General features: G+C 42.8%; 1 protein-coding gene and 1 pseudogene across 2 annotated transcripts; both read right to left on the minus strand.

Moving 5' to 3' along the window:
- Positions 1 to 2,147: 2,147 nt before the first annotated feature.
- LOC311353166 (vitellogenin-2-like) lies at positions 2,148 to 11,765 on the minus strand (the record flags this gene model as incomplete). Its single annotated transcript, XM_084472985.1, has 34 exons — positions 2,148 to 2,357; positions 2,657 to 2,818; positions 2,979 to 3,144; positions 3,227 to 3,321; positions 3,416 to 3,510; positions 3,627 to 3,810; positions 3,916 to 4,045; positions 4,155 to 4,293; positions 4,384 to 4,526; positions 4,631 to 4,837; positions 4,934 to 5,002; positions 5,112 to 5,156; positions 5,276 to 5,562; positions 5,650 to 5,866; positions 5,973 to 6,132; positions 6,221 to 6,406; positions 6,546 to 6,639; positions 6,740 to 6,926; positions 7,020 to 7,139; positions 7,215 to 7,316; positions 7,475 to 7,599; positions 7,689 to 7,786; positions 7,879 to 8,096; positions 8,177 to 8,395; positions 8,487 to 8,612; positions 8,708 to 8,873; positions 9,283 to 9,440; positions 9,533 to 9,683; positions 9,787 to 9,935; positions 10,022 to 10,183; positions 10,304 to 10,555; positions 10,717 to 10,868; positions 11,268 to 11,288; positions 11,723 to 11,765. 34 exons carry the CDS (start codon positions 11,763 to 11,765, stop codon positions 2,248 to 2,250), a joined length of 4,938 nt encoding a protein of 1,645 aa, XP_084329111.1. The 3' UTR covers positions 2,148 to 2,247.
- Positions 11,766 to 12,768: 1,003 nt separating this feature from the next.
- LOC311353119 (C-type lectin domain family 4 member C-like) lies at positions 12,769 to 13,934 on the minus strand (annotated as a pseudogene). Its single transcript has 2 exons — positions 13,216 to 13,934; positions 12,769 to 12,810 (listed from the first exon to the last, which is right to left on the minus strand). The product of its transcript is annotated as a C-type lectin domain family 4 member C-like (transcript).
- Positions 13,935 to 15,112: the final 1,178 nt, after the last annotated feature.

Genomic DNA, 15,112 nt, shown 5'->3' on the forward strand with positions numbered 1-15,112 from the left:
GGAGACAGCGGGAGAGGAGACTGTTCTCTCAAAAAAAAAATCCAAATCGTCTCTATCCTCGCTGTTAGGGTCCACGTTTTCAGGCATGGGCGTCCAACTATCTGTCGTCGGCACCTTGTTTCTGACGAGAAACTTCTCCATTTTAATTTGTATTATTTTATTTTTTAACTTGAAACTCTAGACTACTAACAGACTTTCATACAGGTGTTTTTGAGCTAGAAGCGACGTTACACTCTCGTTTGCAATCTCGCGAGTGCCGGCGCTGGCACTGGCAGGAGCAAGACATTGACACTATCATCATATTCAAACATAAATAAAATTATCCCAAATCTTGAATTACATTCATTATAACATTGTATCACTCATTGTTTTATTCTTTCAATACATTTTTTCTTTCATTCTTAAAAAAACATCTAGCGAACTTGGTGGTGCTTTGGTGTTGCTAAGACAAATCTTGGTGTTTTTATAGCTACAGCAAGCAACACCCTGGCGCCACCACTGAGGCTAGGTGCTTCCTACATATCCGTTTTACTTCCGGTAGAAGCTAAATGCTATCATGCTTGAAAACGATCTTATCACATTATGGTATCTACACTAGGGTGACCATACGTCCGTATTTCCCGGGACATGTCCGTATTTCACGTCCTGTCCCGGGTGTCCCGGGTTATTTTTAGAAAGTGAGGAAATGTCCTGGTTTTAAAAATTACCTTCTTTGGACCATTACATTTACATACACGGCGCTGCGTGCGACGTAGCCTAATCCCCGCCCCTATGCTGTCAGCCCTATTAATCAGAACGTAGACAACGTGACTGTCAGTCATACGCAAGCAACATGCCGAAGCGCAAGTGCTCGTTTACCGACGAATTGCTAAAGAGTTTCCCGGCTTTCAGATCGGGTCGAGACAAATGGGAAGCCTTGTGCACAGTGTGCAAAGCAGGCACATATGTCTCGGTGTCCAATGGAGGTGCAAGAGATCTGAAAATCCACCTGGACACAGAGAAGCACAAAACAGCTGTCCGAGGCGAGGGTAGTGCTAGCTCGATCACACAGTACTTTCTCAGACCAGGGAACGAGGATGCAGTGAATGCAGCGGAGGCTGCATGGTCATTTCACACAGTGAAACACCACAGGATGAAGGATGTTAAGATGCGACATTATTTCTTTCATTGTGCTGTTCATTCATTACAGGAATTGTTGACTCAAGCATTTTGAATAAATACAATTTGAATAAAATTATCATTTGTTATTGGAGTTATTGTTATTGACTTTTACTGAAAAGCATTTTTAATAAACCAACTAAATATCTTGTTCTATCTATATAATATAATATACCGGTATAATTGAATAATAATAAAATACTATTAAAGCAGCAGCATCCTCCACATGACCGCCCACCCCCCAGCCCCAGCCCCCCCCCCTCCCCCCCGCCCCACCTTCAACCCCCCCCCCCCCGACAAGGTGTCCTGGTTTTCCCAAATGAAAATATGGTCACCCTAATCTACACAAACTAAGGCATATGTAAGCTAAGAATCCAAGGATTCCAATGGTACAAGCCTTATCATTTTGATGCCAATAGATACAGTAATAATATGGTGGTCATCCCTATGTTCCCCGGGTCCTATGTTCCCCGCTTTGTATGTGACCGGGGAACAAATGTGTTTTTCGTAGGTGGAATCTGGAAGAATCATGAATATTAGGGTTACGGTTACGGTTAGGGTGAGGGTTACGGTTATGGTTAGGTTTAGGGTTAGGAGTCAGCATGTGAGTTTGCCTGACAGGCTGCCTGTCCAATCGTAGCGCTTGAGGTGGAACTTTTTCCGGATTCCGCCTACGAGAAACACAGTCGCGACCGGGGAACATAGGTACGCTCCCATAATATGGTACATGAACAGTGCCTTACTGGCAAAACTGCTGCCATTACTTTACTGTAGTTTTAAGTGTGTTGATGCTGTTCAGGAAACAGACTTTAGCATGTGTAGCAATTTCTCTTGCAGGTCCTTTTTTTTAAAGAATATCCCAATATTCATAGTCATGTGTCAAGAGATGGGTCCATTTACCAAAGATGAGCGCAAATGCAAATGAAAATGCAAATGAATTCATGTCCAAAGTCTGCCATGGTAATGAATGCAGGTTTTATTAGAACAAATCAAATTATTAATACATGCAGTAGGGACAGGAATATAAACTAATCCTACATACTACCATACGTACAATAGAATAGGGAACATAAAATGTGTCATGTTTTCTTAAGCGCACTGTGCTGAGCAGCGGCAGGCCAGGTGGGATTCGGTGGTCTCCTTCAGGTCCTCGCTCTTCTCAAAGATTTTGTTCAGGCTGGTCAAACTCATGTTGGATTCTACAGGGACGATGGAGAACAAAGCAGTTAAGACTACATTATCGGATCACTTAGCAAACCCTTACATTGAAAGCAACCTCCAGTGAATTTCAGATGTAATTTAGAAAGGCGAAGGTAAGGCGTTAGGAATCTGGCTCTAGGAATGCCTACAAGTAGTCTGTGGATATTGGGGTTTGAACCCAGCGCCTTCAGGCTGGGGAGGCAAACACCCCAACCAATAGACTATCCTGCCAAAAGACTAACTAGCCTCCCCGTCCCCCACAACAGAGCGCTGTTGTCTTTAAGGGGTTTTGTCTTACCGGCGGGCAGACAGTGGAAACCAACAGTGACAGGGATGGTCTTCAGTGGGGTGCAACCAGACAGGCAGCGCAACACAGGCTCAACAGAGAAGCATTTGGACTCTTCTCCATGGAGGACCATCTGCTTCTCCAGCTTCACAGATTCAAGCTTCATGTAACACTCTAAAGGAGAAGAAAAAATTAATCCAAAGTAATGTTTTGCATTTTGCAGTCAACTGAATGATCAACATCAAAACCAAGTTTGAAGCTAAAACGCATATTTTGTAGCTGTCCAAGCTAATGAATTCAACCAAGCCTAGGCCATATCATCCACTGGTCTTACTTGAGATGTCGCGGCAGCTCTCGGCAGGGACCACCCAGGATTGGGCGTAGCTGACTGAGTTTGAGGCGAGACGTCCGTTGGGGGTCTGGTACTCCTGTCTGACCTCTCCGTCGGCCTTTCCACAGAGTCCACAGGTCTGTCCCTTCATCCAGTCGGCCACCTTGACCTGTGAACAGACACTGTTAAGGAACCTCCTTTACGTCATATAGCATAGGAAAATGGTGCATTGCATAGTATTTTCTTGATACCTTCAATGTGTTGGCATCCAAAAACACCTCTTGAAGACCATGGCTTGGCGCATGAAGAGCAATGCCCTCAGCCAGCTTCTTGATCTGGATTTTGTCTGAAATAATCACAGGCATAAATGTAATTGGTGCAATATAACCAGTTTATCAAGTATTGGACTGTAGTTCCAGTTCACAGTGTTACTTATGTACTTGTAGGGTGCTGGTACGGCAGGTTGGCAGTGGGCAAAATGATTCCATTGATCTTCACCATGATGTCGTCGTTCAGGGGAATAAGGTCAACCTCCCTGTTGGGGAAAATAAATAGTGAGGGGTCTTGATAGATACATGTGTAGATGATACACATATCCAAAAGGAATGCAAATACGATGCACATATCCAAAAGGAATGCAAATTTACTCACATGTCAGCAATATGCACATTGATTAGTTTGGTGTTGGATGCCAAATCCTTCTTTAGCAGAACAATGAATTTCATATCTTCAGTGCAGTCCTGTGCCAAAACTTGAGAACAAGACTCGGGCATCTGGTTCTTGAAGATGCGCTTGTTGAATGTGGTCACCTTTTCATCGACGATGGTACACTCAGCTGTTGCAAAATGAGACAGATTAATCAAAGAACACGGATTTTGTTTTCATTATTTTGTAGAAAGTAAATAATATGGAAAGTAATTTATTTTAAATCGAGGCTGACCTGCATTTGATTTGGTGAGCACATACATAATCTTATCAGATAGACTGTCCTGATAGGCCACCAGCTCATCAGCTGTATTTCCAATAGGGATGTAGACTGGAAGCATCACAGCCAGTTTGTAGAAGGTCCACTGTATAGCAACAGCAATGTTTTGATATTGATCACCAGGAATTAAATGAACAGCATAACAATGATCTTTTTAGTCTTTTTTTTGACTACTATATTTAGGAGAAACCTACCTTTGGTGTCTTCAGCACAACATTCAGGGTTTTGTCAGATGTCAAAGCCAAAGTCAGTTTCAATTCTTTCAGAGAATTCTTAGCCTTTGACATTTCCACGCCTGCCAACTCTGCAGCATCTCCGAGGTAGTCTGACAGCCTTAATCAGGAAGAAAATCATATATTATACATTCAGCTATTCAGTCAGTGTCAAATGTTATGATTAAGTTGGTATGATTTGTGGCTTTACATCTTGGCATAGCGCTTTGCGGAAGTTGGAAGCTTGTCCCAGGTGAACTTCAGGCGCATCGCAGAGCTTTTTCCAACAAGTCCGGTTTCAGCTAAGATCTTGGTCTCGAATTCCTTGCAATCAATTCCCCACGCAACCTTGGCCTAATTGCAAATGATGAATATGAATTTCAAGCATACAAAACACAGAAAACAATGATAGCTGTTCCCAAAGTTGAGTTTGGGGTTGTTGCTGAAGAAGGTCTTACCATGATTTTCTCGTAGCTGAGCAGCACAGCGTCAGCGCAGATCCTCCAGTGGTTTTCCTCCAACAGGTCAGCGAGGATCAGCTGGACTCTGGAAGCTGGCTTGTCCCAGTAGGCTGTGGCCTGGTATCCCTGAGCCTTGTGGTCAGCTCTCACAGCACGGACAAGGATTGTCACAGCGGGATTGATGGCGTTCGCAAGGTATTTGGCCTGATGATTCATATAGAAGGGATAGGCTTAGCACCAGCAATGATTGAGTGTTCAATGTTACCCATCACATGCATTGGTTCTTTCTGATGACCGCACCTTGTTGTAGATGGCCTCGAAGCTGGAGGCGCTACTTCTGCTTGATGTTCTGGCTGCGGAAGCGGAATGCTGGAAACATAAAAGAAAATAGGTGATTTAAATGAATAACGCAACAACCATTATACATAGCTACTGGTATAATTATATTTCTTCAAAGAGAAAGGACAATATAACACACCTGGTGGATGTGAGTCTTGGAAAACTCCAGGTCAAATGACTGTTGCTGAAATGAAACAAAACAAGAAGACCATTCAACACACTTTGACTTCGAACAAAGACATCTATCATCTTTCATATGTTGATGTTTCAAGCCAAGGAATTTAGACCAAAAACAGGCAGCACCTTTGACATGCGGGAGCTGCTTGAACGGCGAGAAGAAGAGCTGGAGGAGCGGCTGCTGGAACTGCTGCTTGAGCTGGATTTGAGGGAACTAGAGCTGCTGGAGGAGGAGGAAGATCTGGTGGCGTTCTTCAGAACGGGAACCAGGATCTTCTTGAGTTTCAGCAAGACGTTCTTCTCCTCTGCGGTTTCTTCCTCCTGGCTCTTGTTGATCACCTTGATGATCTTCTCCACTGCCTTCTCACCAACTTGAACCTCAACCTCGATCTTCTCAATCACAGGTCCAGCGGCTGGAGGCAAATTGTTGATAATAGTTATTAGACTTAAACATTTATATGCAATCCACAATTTTAATCATTTGAAATATTTGTACTTGCCTGGTGCAATCTCGACAAGGAGGGAATGTTTTCCAATGAAGGCATATAGTGGGCAGTCCTTGATGGCGGCGGCGTTCCGGGATTCAATCTCAGCGCATACCTTGATTCCGAATGTTTTAAGTTCACCGCACATTTTCTTCTCAAAGGCAGCATTGAGGTTGATCTTCCTGATGAGGTTCTCAGGCAAATCAACGGGAATGATTTCTGATGATTTGGACTGTAAAAACAAAATAGCACAAAATGAAATATGAACAATGTTTCTAACTATGAAACTGTAATTATTGCATTTATTGTGTTTTCCAAATAGCAGGTCCCAAACTCACCAATCCACTATCTAGAGAGGATGTCAAAGAAGCCAACCTGGAAGCGATTTTAGAAGTAAATGTTTCACGTGACAGTTTGTTGGACTTTACTGGAATCATTGGAGTAAGCTTTGCAGCTGCAAGATCTTCAACATTTCTTGCAATGGCAAAGGTCTCCACACTGCAAGAGAAGAGAGGACATTAGGCTTTTGAAAAATAAATTATCAAGATGATTATGTAAATGATCAGCAGAGAGAAAAATTACATACTTTGCAGTTGTGATCTTATCTAAAGCCTGGACAGGCAAAGCTTGAATCTTGAAGTTGCCCTTGATAAAGTCAACTCTTGCTTCCACCTTTGCAGGAACAATTGTGTGAATTTTGGCAATTGACATGACGGCAGCCTGGATCAAGGCGGTGTTCACACCCATGACAGCATAAGTATGCATGGAAACACTGAGGGTCAGAAAGGGATGGAACATTGGTGAAATAATAGTAATGATTAAATTCATAATTATTAAATGAAATGTATCATATGATTATGTATGCAATGAAACACAATGTCTCTCTTTTTTTGTTGTTATTTTTGTTGTACCTTGGAGTAACCGCGGTTCTGATCTCAATGTCGGACTTAAGAAGCTGAGCAGCAGCAAAGTTCAGAGGGAGAGGAGGAGACACGGTGGTCTCGACTGTAATTCACAGAGAGAACATTGTCAGTGAAAAAAGGAGGTCATACATTTTTTGCAATACTATTTTCTGCTTGTGTTAGGTTTAGTTTCTGGAGCTTACACTCAACAGTGGCAGCCGCCACAGCAGCGGTGTAGAAGCTGAGCTCCATGGGCAGACCAATATTGGTGGGCATGATGCGACGCACCTCAGCAACCAGCATGGGTTTGGCATAGTGGAAGGAGAAGCCGGAGAGAAGGGCCTCCAGGGCCTTTCTTCCGTAAGTGGCAACGCTAGGTCCGGTGGCCACCTGTATGGAAAACAAGCCTTGCTTTAAATGGTGCTTCGAATTTAATGTGTTTATTCATTTACTTATGATAGTTTATGTAACTTTACACATTACCTGGATAAGCTGATCAACGATGGCTTTGTCTATGCTGGCGAAACCAATTTCCTGTCCAAAGAACTTCACGTAGACTGAAGCCAGTGGCTGGTTCACAGCGGAGGCCCTCCAGTCAGAAACCTGAGGAAAAGAGATCATTGTCAACGTCGTGTTTGGAACTAATAGTCTGGTGTTGAAGTGATGGCAGAAACCTACCGCCCGGATGAAGTGCTTAATCTTTGTGATCCTATCAGCGTCCGCAGGAGCCTGGGGCAACTTCATGATGGCTTCCTGGATTCCCTCGGTTCTCACACCAAGCTGAAATAAAATACAATTTTTTTTTTAATTTTTTAATGAACATAATTCAGAATATATTTGTTCTCTGATCACCAATATGAAGTTCTGCAGAAGGTTCAAGCTACAGTTTATTTATTTGGTGCTATAATATTATAGATCAACTTATAAAGAAATCTGACCTCAAGAACATCAGCATAAGCTCCAGCCAAGTAGGTACGGGCCTTTGCCACAACAGCCTTGGGCATCACTGTGGCAGCATCATTGATATAGAAAGCACTGGCAGCAGCACCAACCATCCAGGGGTCTACAGACAACACAGGACACATGTCAAGCTGCCAGTGTGATCAAGATGACATGTCTAAAGGAAAACCCTTGTCATTATAATCCACTCACTATGGTAGGCATCCAAGTAGAGAGCCCTGCTGAAGCGAAGGCTGAGCCGGTCGAACTTGGGGCTCAGCATCCTCACGGCAACGGCACATGCTGTGGCACTAGAAGAACAATGTCATCCGTTGTTAGGTTTCATTCATATCAGCCCAAAATAGAGAATAGATGAATCATCATTATAGGGGTTGCATCTTACACTGATGCGTAATCAGGAGCGGTGTTCTTGGTCATGGACTTCATGTAAGAGTAGACAAAGCTTGCAACCTGCAGATTGCTTTCCTTCAGGGTTGCGTCGGCGATGGCAGTTACCAGACCCATGGGGAGTCTGGTCTCAAACAGCACTAGAGCAGCAGCCATACGGACTTCAGCATTGAGAGCCTTGTCCATAAACACCTGAACGGCCAGATCCTGGATCTAATGAAGAGAGGTGAAGGGTTAGAATCAAACATAGTTTGTTCAAAGTACAACTGTAAGGAATTGTGATAAAGTCCTACCAGCTTGGGCTCCTTCTTTGCGATGTTCCTCAGGGCAAGGATAGCCTCGAGGTGAACATTCAGGGGCAGGGCAGCAGCAGCAGTGGAGAATCCAGGCAGTATCTTCATGATTGGCTTAAGACTGGCAGGGTGGCCAGCATTACCCAGAACTTTGAGAGCGATAATAGCTCCATCAATATCAGCCTTGGCAACAGACTGGATAAGCAGGTCGTGGATGGGCTGTTAAAGACATAAAAAAGGTGAGATGGGATTAGAAAGGCTTTCATTGCTCTTAATGTAGCACACAAAATCGAAGGAATAAAACTTGTACCTTCACCAAGTCAGCTGGGCAGACTGGCGCTGCGACGCAGTATTTGTTAACCATGGTGCCGAAGCCCAACATAACAACTTCACGAAGAACAGGATTGGCCTGGAATTTGTGGTGGGACATCATGGCCTGTGGAGTGATCAAAGTAATGTATCATTGAGGTTTCTTCATTTCCAAAATGTAAAAACAAACAAACCCAGAGACCATTTGGCAGGTTGACCTACCTCGATCAACTTTATGGACTCCAGGTCAGCTGTCACCATGTGGATGGAGCCAATCAGAGCCTGAGCAGCCTCAACGACACTGATGTCATCGCTGTGGAACTTCTCCTTGATGAACTTCAGAGACACGTGAGTTCCAATGGCAGGTACAGCGTTCAGGAACCAATGCCTGCAAAACACAAACATACAATGTTCAACATTTCTTTTCTCTTTGGTGTTTATGAAGCAGTTTTCATGATCCATGGATTGAAACGAGTTGCCTGGTTCCAGCCTCTGAATCCACACGCACTTTTAAAAATGTTTCTGTGATTCAGGGTGTGTTGTTGGTAGAGTGGCTTAGCATGAATTTTCCTTAGCCAATCAGTGTCTTGCAGACAGGACTATGCTGACGTAATCCGTGTGACCAAAGCGAGAAACAGAAGGCAATACGGAAACTCCCCTCACAAAAAAGTTATAATTCTGCCTTTAAGTTATTTTTGTATGGATTCTGCTCTGAAGGAAGAAACTTCTGACTAAATGATGGAAAAGGAAGTAGAAATTCATGATGATATCAGGCTAAGATCTTATTATCAACCGACCTGTAGGCTGGCTTGACCTTGTACTGAGACCAGAGGGCATCGATCTTTTCGTAGCTGACCACACGCAGGAGCTGGATGAGCTCAACAAACTTGAGAGGAGCGTCTTCATGGACCTTGGCCACATTGTAAGTCACCAAGTGGTTCAGCACTTCAACGATCTGTCAAGACAGGCAATGTGACCAAGGTTATTTTATGCAAGTGAGCATTGTTGTATTGGTTGGTTGTGGTTTTTTGTTTGCCGGCTACGCACCTGTGCCTCTGCGTTTGTGATTCTCAGGAGCTGGATGGGAGTCTGGAGAAGCTCAGTGGCAAACTCATACTGCAGGGATCCACGGGGAATATATGCTGCAGCAATGGGTAGAACTGGGGTCTTTGAAATACCAACATAGGTCAAAAGTTGCCTGTGGAAAAGAACAACATCAATCTCTGGTGTTTTTTTTTACAGGCGTAACACAAGTATCGATATCAAATCAACCTTTTGTTTTAAAGATCATTGATACATACTTGGCCTCCATCTGGGCAGCCCCATTCAGGATGTTAAAGGGGGAGAACTGGATGAGTTCAGTGGCAGTTGCCTCCAAGAGCAGAGCACCAGTGGCTGCTGGCTTCAAGATGTAATTGACTGCAACGGCTCCCTTCAGGGCCATACCGTGCTGTTGAGACAAGACACAAGACAATTATGACACCCACGTGTGAGTGGTAAGGTGGCATGGGTTCAAAGAAAAGCAAGGAAACTTACAGCTTGACACTGAACACATTTCTCTGTGTAGGCCAAGCCGATGTCCTTGTAGATTCTCTCCTGGCAGTGGTTCAGATCCTTGGTCTTGGTCAGATGAAGACGTTCAGTCTTTATGTCTTCACTGATGACATAGTGGGTCCTGCAGATGCCCTGAGTTCCAGCCTAATGATCACAAATCAATGACAAAGTTGTGGCACTGAAATACCGAAGCACTTAATGGATGAGGTCATCAAAGGAAAAAATAAAGAAAATAAATGTATAATAAATGCAACAATCTCTAACCTCTTGCAGCTCGTAGACATTCTGTGTTTTCTTGATGTTCAGCTCAAGGAGGTTCAAGACTCCCCTGAAGACATTCAGCACTGTGGTAGAGACACCTGCAGGTGCAAAGATTGTACCCACAACCCCATTAGCATACTCGAACTTGATGGGTGTCAGTAGCTGAGCTGCCAGCGCTGAGGTAAGCTTAGTTGCTGGAACAAAGGGGTCGGTGGGCCAGATTCCACTGTACTCATAGAGCTGTGGGTCGTCAAGCTGCAAGGACAAGTGGAACATTTCTTAAGTTAGAAACTTTCACACATTTCAATTTTGTTATTTTGTAATTATCATTCTTTATTCTTATTCCTATTAATCCTTTCCTCCGTATGTTTCCATGGTACTATGCACTATCATATTAACAATGATAAAGTATTTACCTTCAGTAAGAAGGTGTTAGGAGCCTCAGCACTGATGACAATCTTGCTGCTCAGTTTGACACCAGCCCTGGCCAGACCAGCTTCAGGCAGACCTCCCAGGATAACTGCTTCATAGTTGTAAGTGTAGGTCTTTCCTTCAGCAAACTCTGGGGCTGGAAGCAGGAGTAACAGTCATCAGCATACAGTAAATTGTGTGTCAGGCTTAGTTAGCTGGGCAACAATTTATTGTCTTTTTATTTTATTTTATTTTAAATTTAAATAACTCATGTAGTTATTTTGTACATGTTTTCACATCCAAGAAGGTACAAGCAATATATTTGCAGATACCGTATTGACCCAATAAGATGACTGGACGATGGAGTTGGTCAAATGAAAGGTGTTATTACCAGGAAGTTCTGAATGTCTATTTCCATTTAAAGTCTAGACCCTGAATATAAGACAACCCCACTTTTTCAGACACATTTCCAGGAAATAAAACGTATAATAGTATTAAATAATATCTTCAACGATGTAATGTTGCAACTGCATGTGTGATTGACTGATCTTCTTACCGTATTTGAGTTCTATGCCAGCTGCAAAATACAAATACATAGTTAGCAAAGAAAACCAAAAAGGTACAAGGACATATGTGCCAGAAAATGTGAAATATGGGGAAGGGGATGGGACATGATTATGACAAGACATTATTAACACCCCAGCTATAATTATTACAAAAATCAAGAGTTATATTAGGCATATAACCATAACTAAACAAATTTATATTATTCAAAAATGTAAAATGACACACTGCTTTGGCATTACTTACAATGTCAACGGAACAACCAATTAAAAAAAAAAACAATATTATTGTATGCTACCACAATGCAACAAAACATTTTTAAATCTGAATGTTAGACTTATAGAATATTATTGCTTTCTGAAAAATGAATTTAAAATGCACCTACTCAATTATAAAAATCCATCAACTCAATAAGTAATTGTGTTTAGTAATGTTTGGTCAACTTACCCACAAGGACCAGCGACAGAGCTAGCACGACCAGTACCTTCATGACTGCTGGAATGGTGAATGGTGTTGTCGGGAGGTTCCTTTTAAAGGGAAACATTTTGGGGCGGATTTCGCAATATAAAAGTGCCGCTGGTCTTTATTTGCCCAATGCTAGGTTGTCCCCCATGACATGACTTATATCAGTACAGGTTAGGTTAACCTGACTTTTTTCAAAGGTCCCACTTTTAGTATGTAACTATCTTGTACTTTTTTCATCGCATTCAAGTATACTAAAGTGTACTCATGTAGTCCTTAAGTACAACTTTACTAGTACTTGATTATACTTTAAGTGTAAATAGTATACTAGATTGGCACAACTTTTTACAAACTTTTCATAGACTCAAAGTGCTTGAAATACAATGAAATTAAATAATAAAAGAAAATAGATAAGTAAAGAAAACAAAGGGAAAGTTAGAAAATGCATACCATGAAACGAAATAGTGAAATAGAAAAAAGGCAAAGTTAAAAAATGCATTGTTCAGAGTGCTGTATTTAAGATTTAGCAGAAAGCTAAAGCAAACATAAAAGTCTTCGGAATTTATTCCAGTTTTTGTTGCATAGTAACTAAATCCTACTTTCCCATGTCTCGTGTTTACTCTGGGGATAATTAACAGATCGGTCTCAGATGATTTTAGTGGTCTAGAATGCTTATGTAGTAGAAGCATATCAGATATATACTTTGGCCCTAAACCATGTAGGGATTTCTTGAATATGTTTTCTTTCTAGCATATGTTTGGGTTCTGATATGATATTTATTGTAAATGTGGGACATTGCGGCAACCGTAGGGTTTCTCATATAATGTGTTAAAATGCATGTGGTAATTGTCAGGAGTTAATATGATGTATAAGGCATCATATTGTGCTGAGGGACTTAAAGGCCTAATCACCCTTGAAATTTCTCTGAACCTCGTAGGTAGATTCACAAGGCCTAGTATTGTGTACCTTGCTTGAGCCTCAAATAAGAAAAAATGTGTGACGCTGCCCTTTTTGGCATCAGGGACTTTCCTTTATACTGTGGGTGATGCAGAGGGTCTCTCCAAAGCCACATTCTGCAGGGAGATCAGAAGAGTGTGCCTTGCACTAAAAAAGTTGTTGAATGTATTCATCACTTTCCCTGGCCATCTTACACCACAGAGGATGAAGGAAGCATTTTATTCAATTGCAGGTATGTGATGATCAAATGAATATATGACAAATTAGTCATGTTGTGTTGGAATACCTCAGCAGAATAACCAACTAATATCTCCTCCAGGCTTTCCTAATGTTCTAGGGGCAATAGACTGCACCCATGTGCGGATCCGGGCGCCATCTGGACCTGATGAGGCAGACTATGTAAATCGGAAATCCTTCCATCGGGCCCCCCTTCAATCGGTTCATCATCACAGCTCTTATCCAATGGAGGAACCCAACAAGTATGGAATAAAACAGCCAACATCTATTAGCATTAAAATTACCCATTTAAATTGGTTCTGCTCCCGGACCCTCACTAAGCAGTTCCTGTCCTCACCACCATCAGGTCCCCCTCTGCTCCAGGAGGGTTTATCCAGTGACAGGACGGTCCCATCAACCCATCTCCACATCCCTTCACCGGCCTCATCTGTCGCTCCGAGCCAGATGTACTCGCCGTACCTGTTAATGAAGTCCATCTCCTCTTTACTGTCCACCACCACCAGATCTGCTCTGTGGGAAACACAAAACTCCCTGCTCTTATTCCAGGATAGATACACCTTGGAAAACAAGTAACATTACAACCAAACTTATCCCAACCATTTGGACAGCACTGTTTACAAAGCAGTGCATCTCTCTGTTCTGTTAAATTCTTCAGCCTTTGGAGAAGTTGCTCCACGTCTCTCTCCATGCTTACAGTCTTCTCCATGACGGTCTTGTATTTCACTGCCAACCCAAGCAGTCCAGCCAGCAGGACCACAGACAGCAGGCCCAGAAGCACCACCACAGCCCTGATCGGACACCTAGGAGGACTCACAGCGTCCGGCCGCTGACTTCTTCCTGTTCCCAGAGACTTGGAGGACTCCTCTGTCCCCACAGAGTCCTGCTGTTGATCTCTGAGGCTCTCCAGACTAGCGGAGATGTCCCCTATCCTCTCCTCTCTCTCTCCTTGTGTATACCTGACCTTGGTCATCATGTTGGGCATTGTGTAAATCACCTCAGCCATGTTAAGCCAGGTCTTAAGTGTTTTCAGAGAGTTTATCTTATCCGTCCCCTACGAGTTGTTGGTCTTTCTGTGCGTTATGTTTGCCAGCATGCCAAAATCTTAAGAGCAACTTTGATTAACAGCAAGTATTTTAACCACATGTTCTTCTGTTCATCTTCTACTTGTGCTTATAGAGACTGGGTGTCAGTGGTACGTCTGCTGCATCATATCCTCAATGTTCAGATTATTCTACTTACTTCAAAGCGATCAAAATGTACATGAATACATGGTTGAAAAATACATATCCTTGTCATAGGCCAATGCGAAAATAAATGTTTGAAGTTAATATAAAATGTAAGATGATTTCAAATTAGGGTTTAATATCTGGCGCTTCAACTACTTCAGATTTCTCAACTTGGTCCACTGGAGTCTGTTCAAAGCTGTTCTGGCATCTGGTGAGCAGATAACAGAACAGCAGACTTGTTTTCTGCTATTAGGCTTGTGGTTCTGCTCCAACAGCCTGACTTTACAAGCTGTACAAGTCTGCCCCCAAGTGGTCAAACAAGACTTTGTCATTTCTAAAGAAACTCTGAAAGCTGAGTTTTGTGTTCTTGAGTCTATACTGTACCACAGACGAGATTCTTAAATGTAATTAAATGTAATTATTAATTCTTAGTCATTTCCCTCTCTGGGTCCTCCTCCTACATTTAGCGGCCATCATCCTGGAGAGAGAAGCAGAGGACCTCTGGGATCGAACCCGGACCCTTTGGACGCCCTACCCACTAGACTAGCCCCGCCCCCATACACACATGTATTAATACACGTCTTCATTCCTCTGTGGTTCAGGTGAGGCTGACCTGGATGCTGTCTGTGATGCCTGCCTTCCCTACCTGAGCTGTAGACAACCAATCAGCCTTCAGGAGGCGTGTCTAAGGTAGAAGCGGTGCTACAGTCCACACACACACACACACACACACACACACACACACACACACACACACACACACACACACACACACACACACACACACACACACACACACGGGGTGAGGGTCAATATCATTGACGTTCAGATGCATTTAAATGGTTGCTGGCAGTTGCAAGTACGGTCTATCACACAATTAAACGAGGATAAACGCTATGTATTTTTGTTGATTTATTTCGTATGTATAATAGTTTTTTCAAAGTTGGCAGATATA

Source organism: Micromesistius poutassou (genome assembly GCF_964030765.1).
Source record: "Micromesistius poutassou genome assembly, chromosome: 9".
Lineage (NCBI taxonomy): Eukaryota > Metazoa > Chordata > Actinopteri > Gadiformes > Gadidae > Micromesistius > Micromesistius poutassou.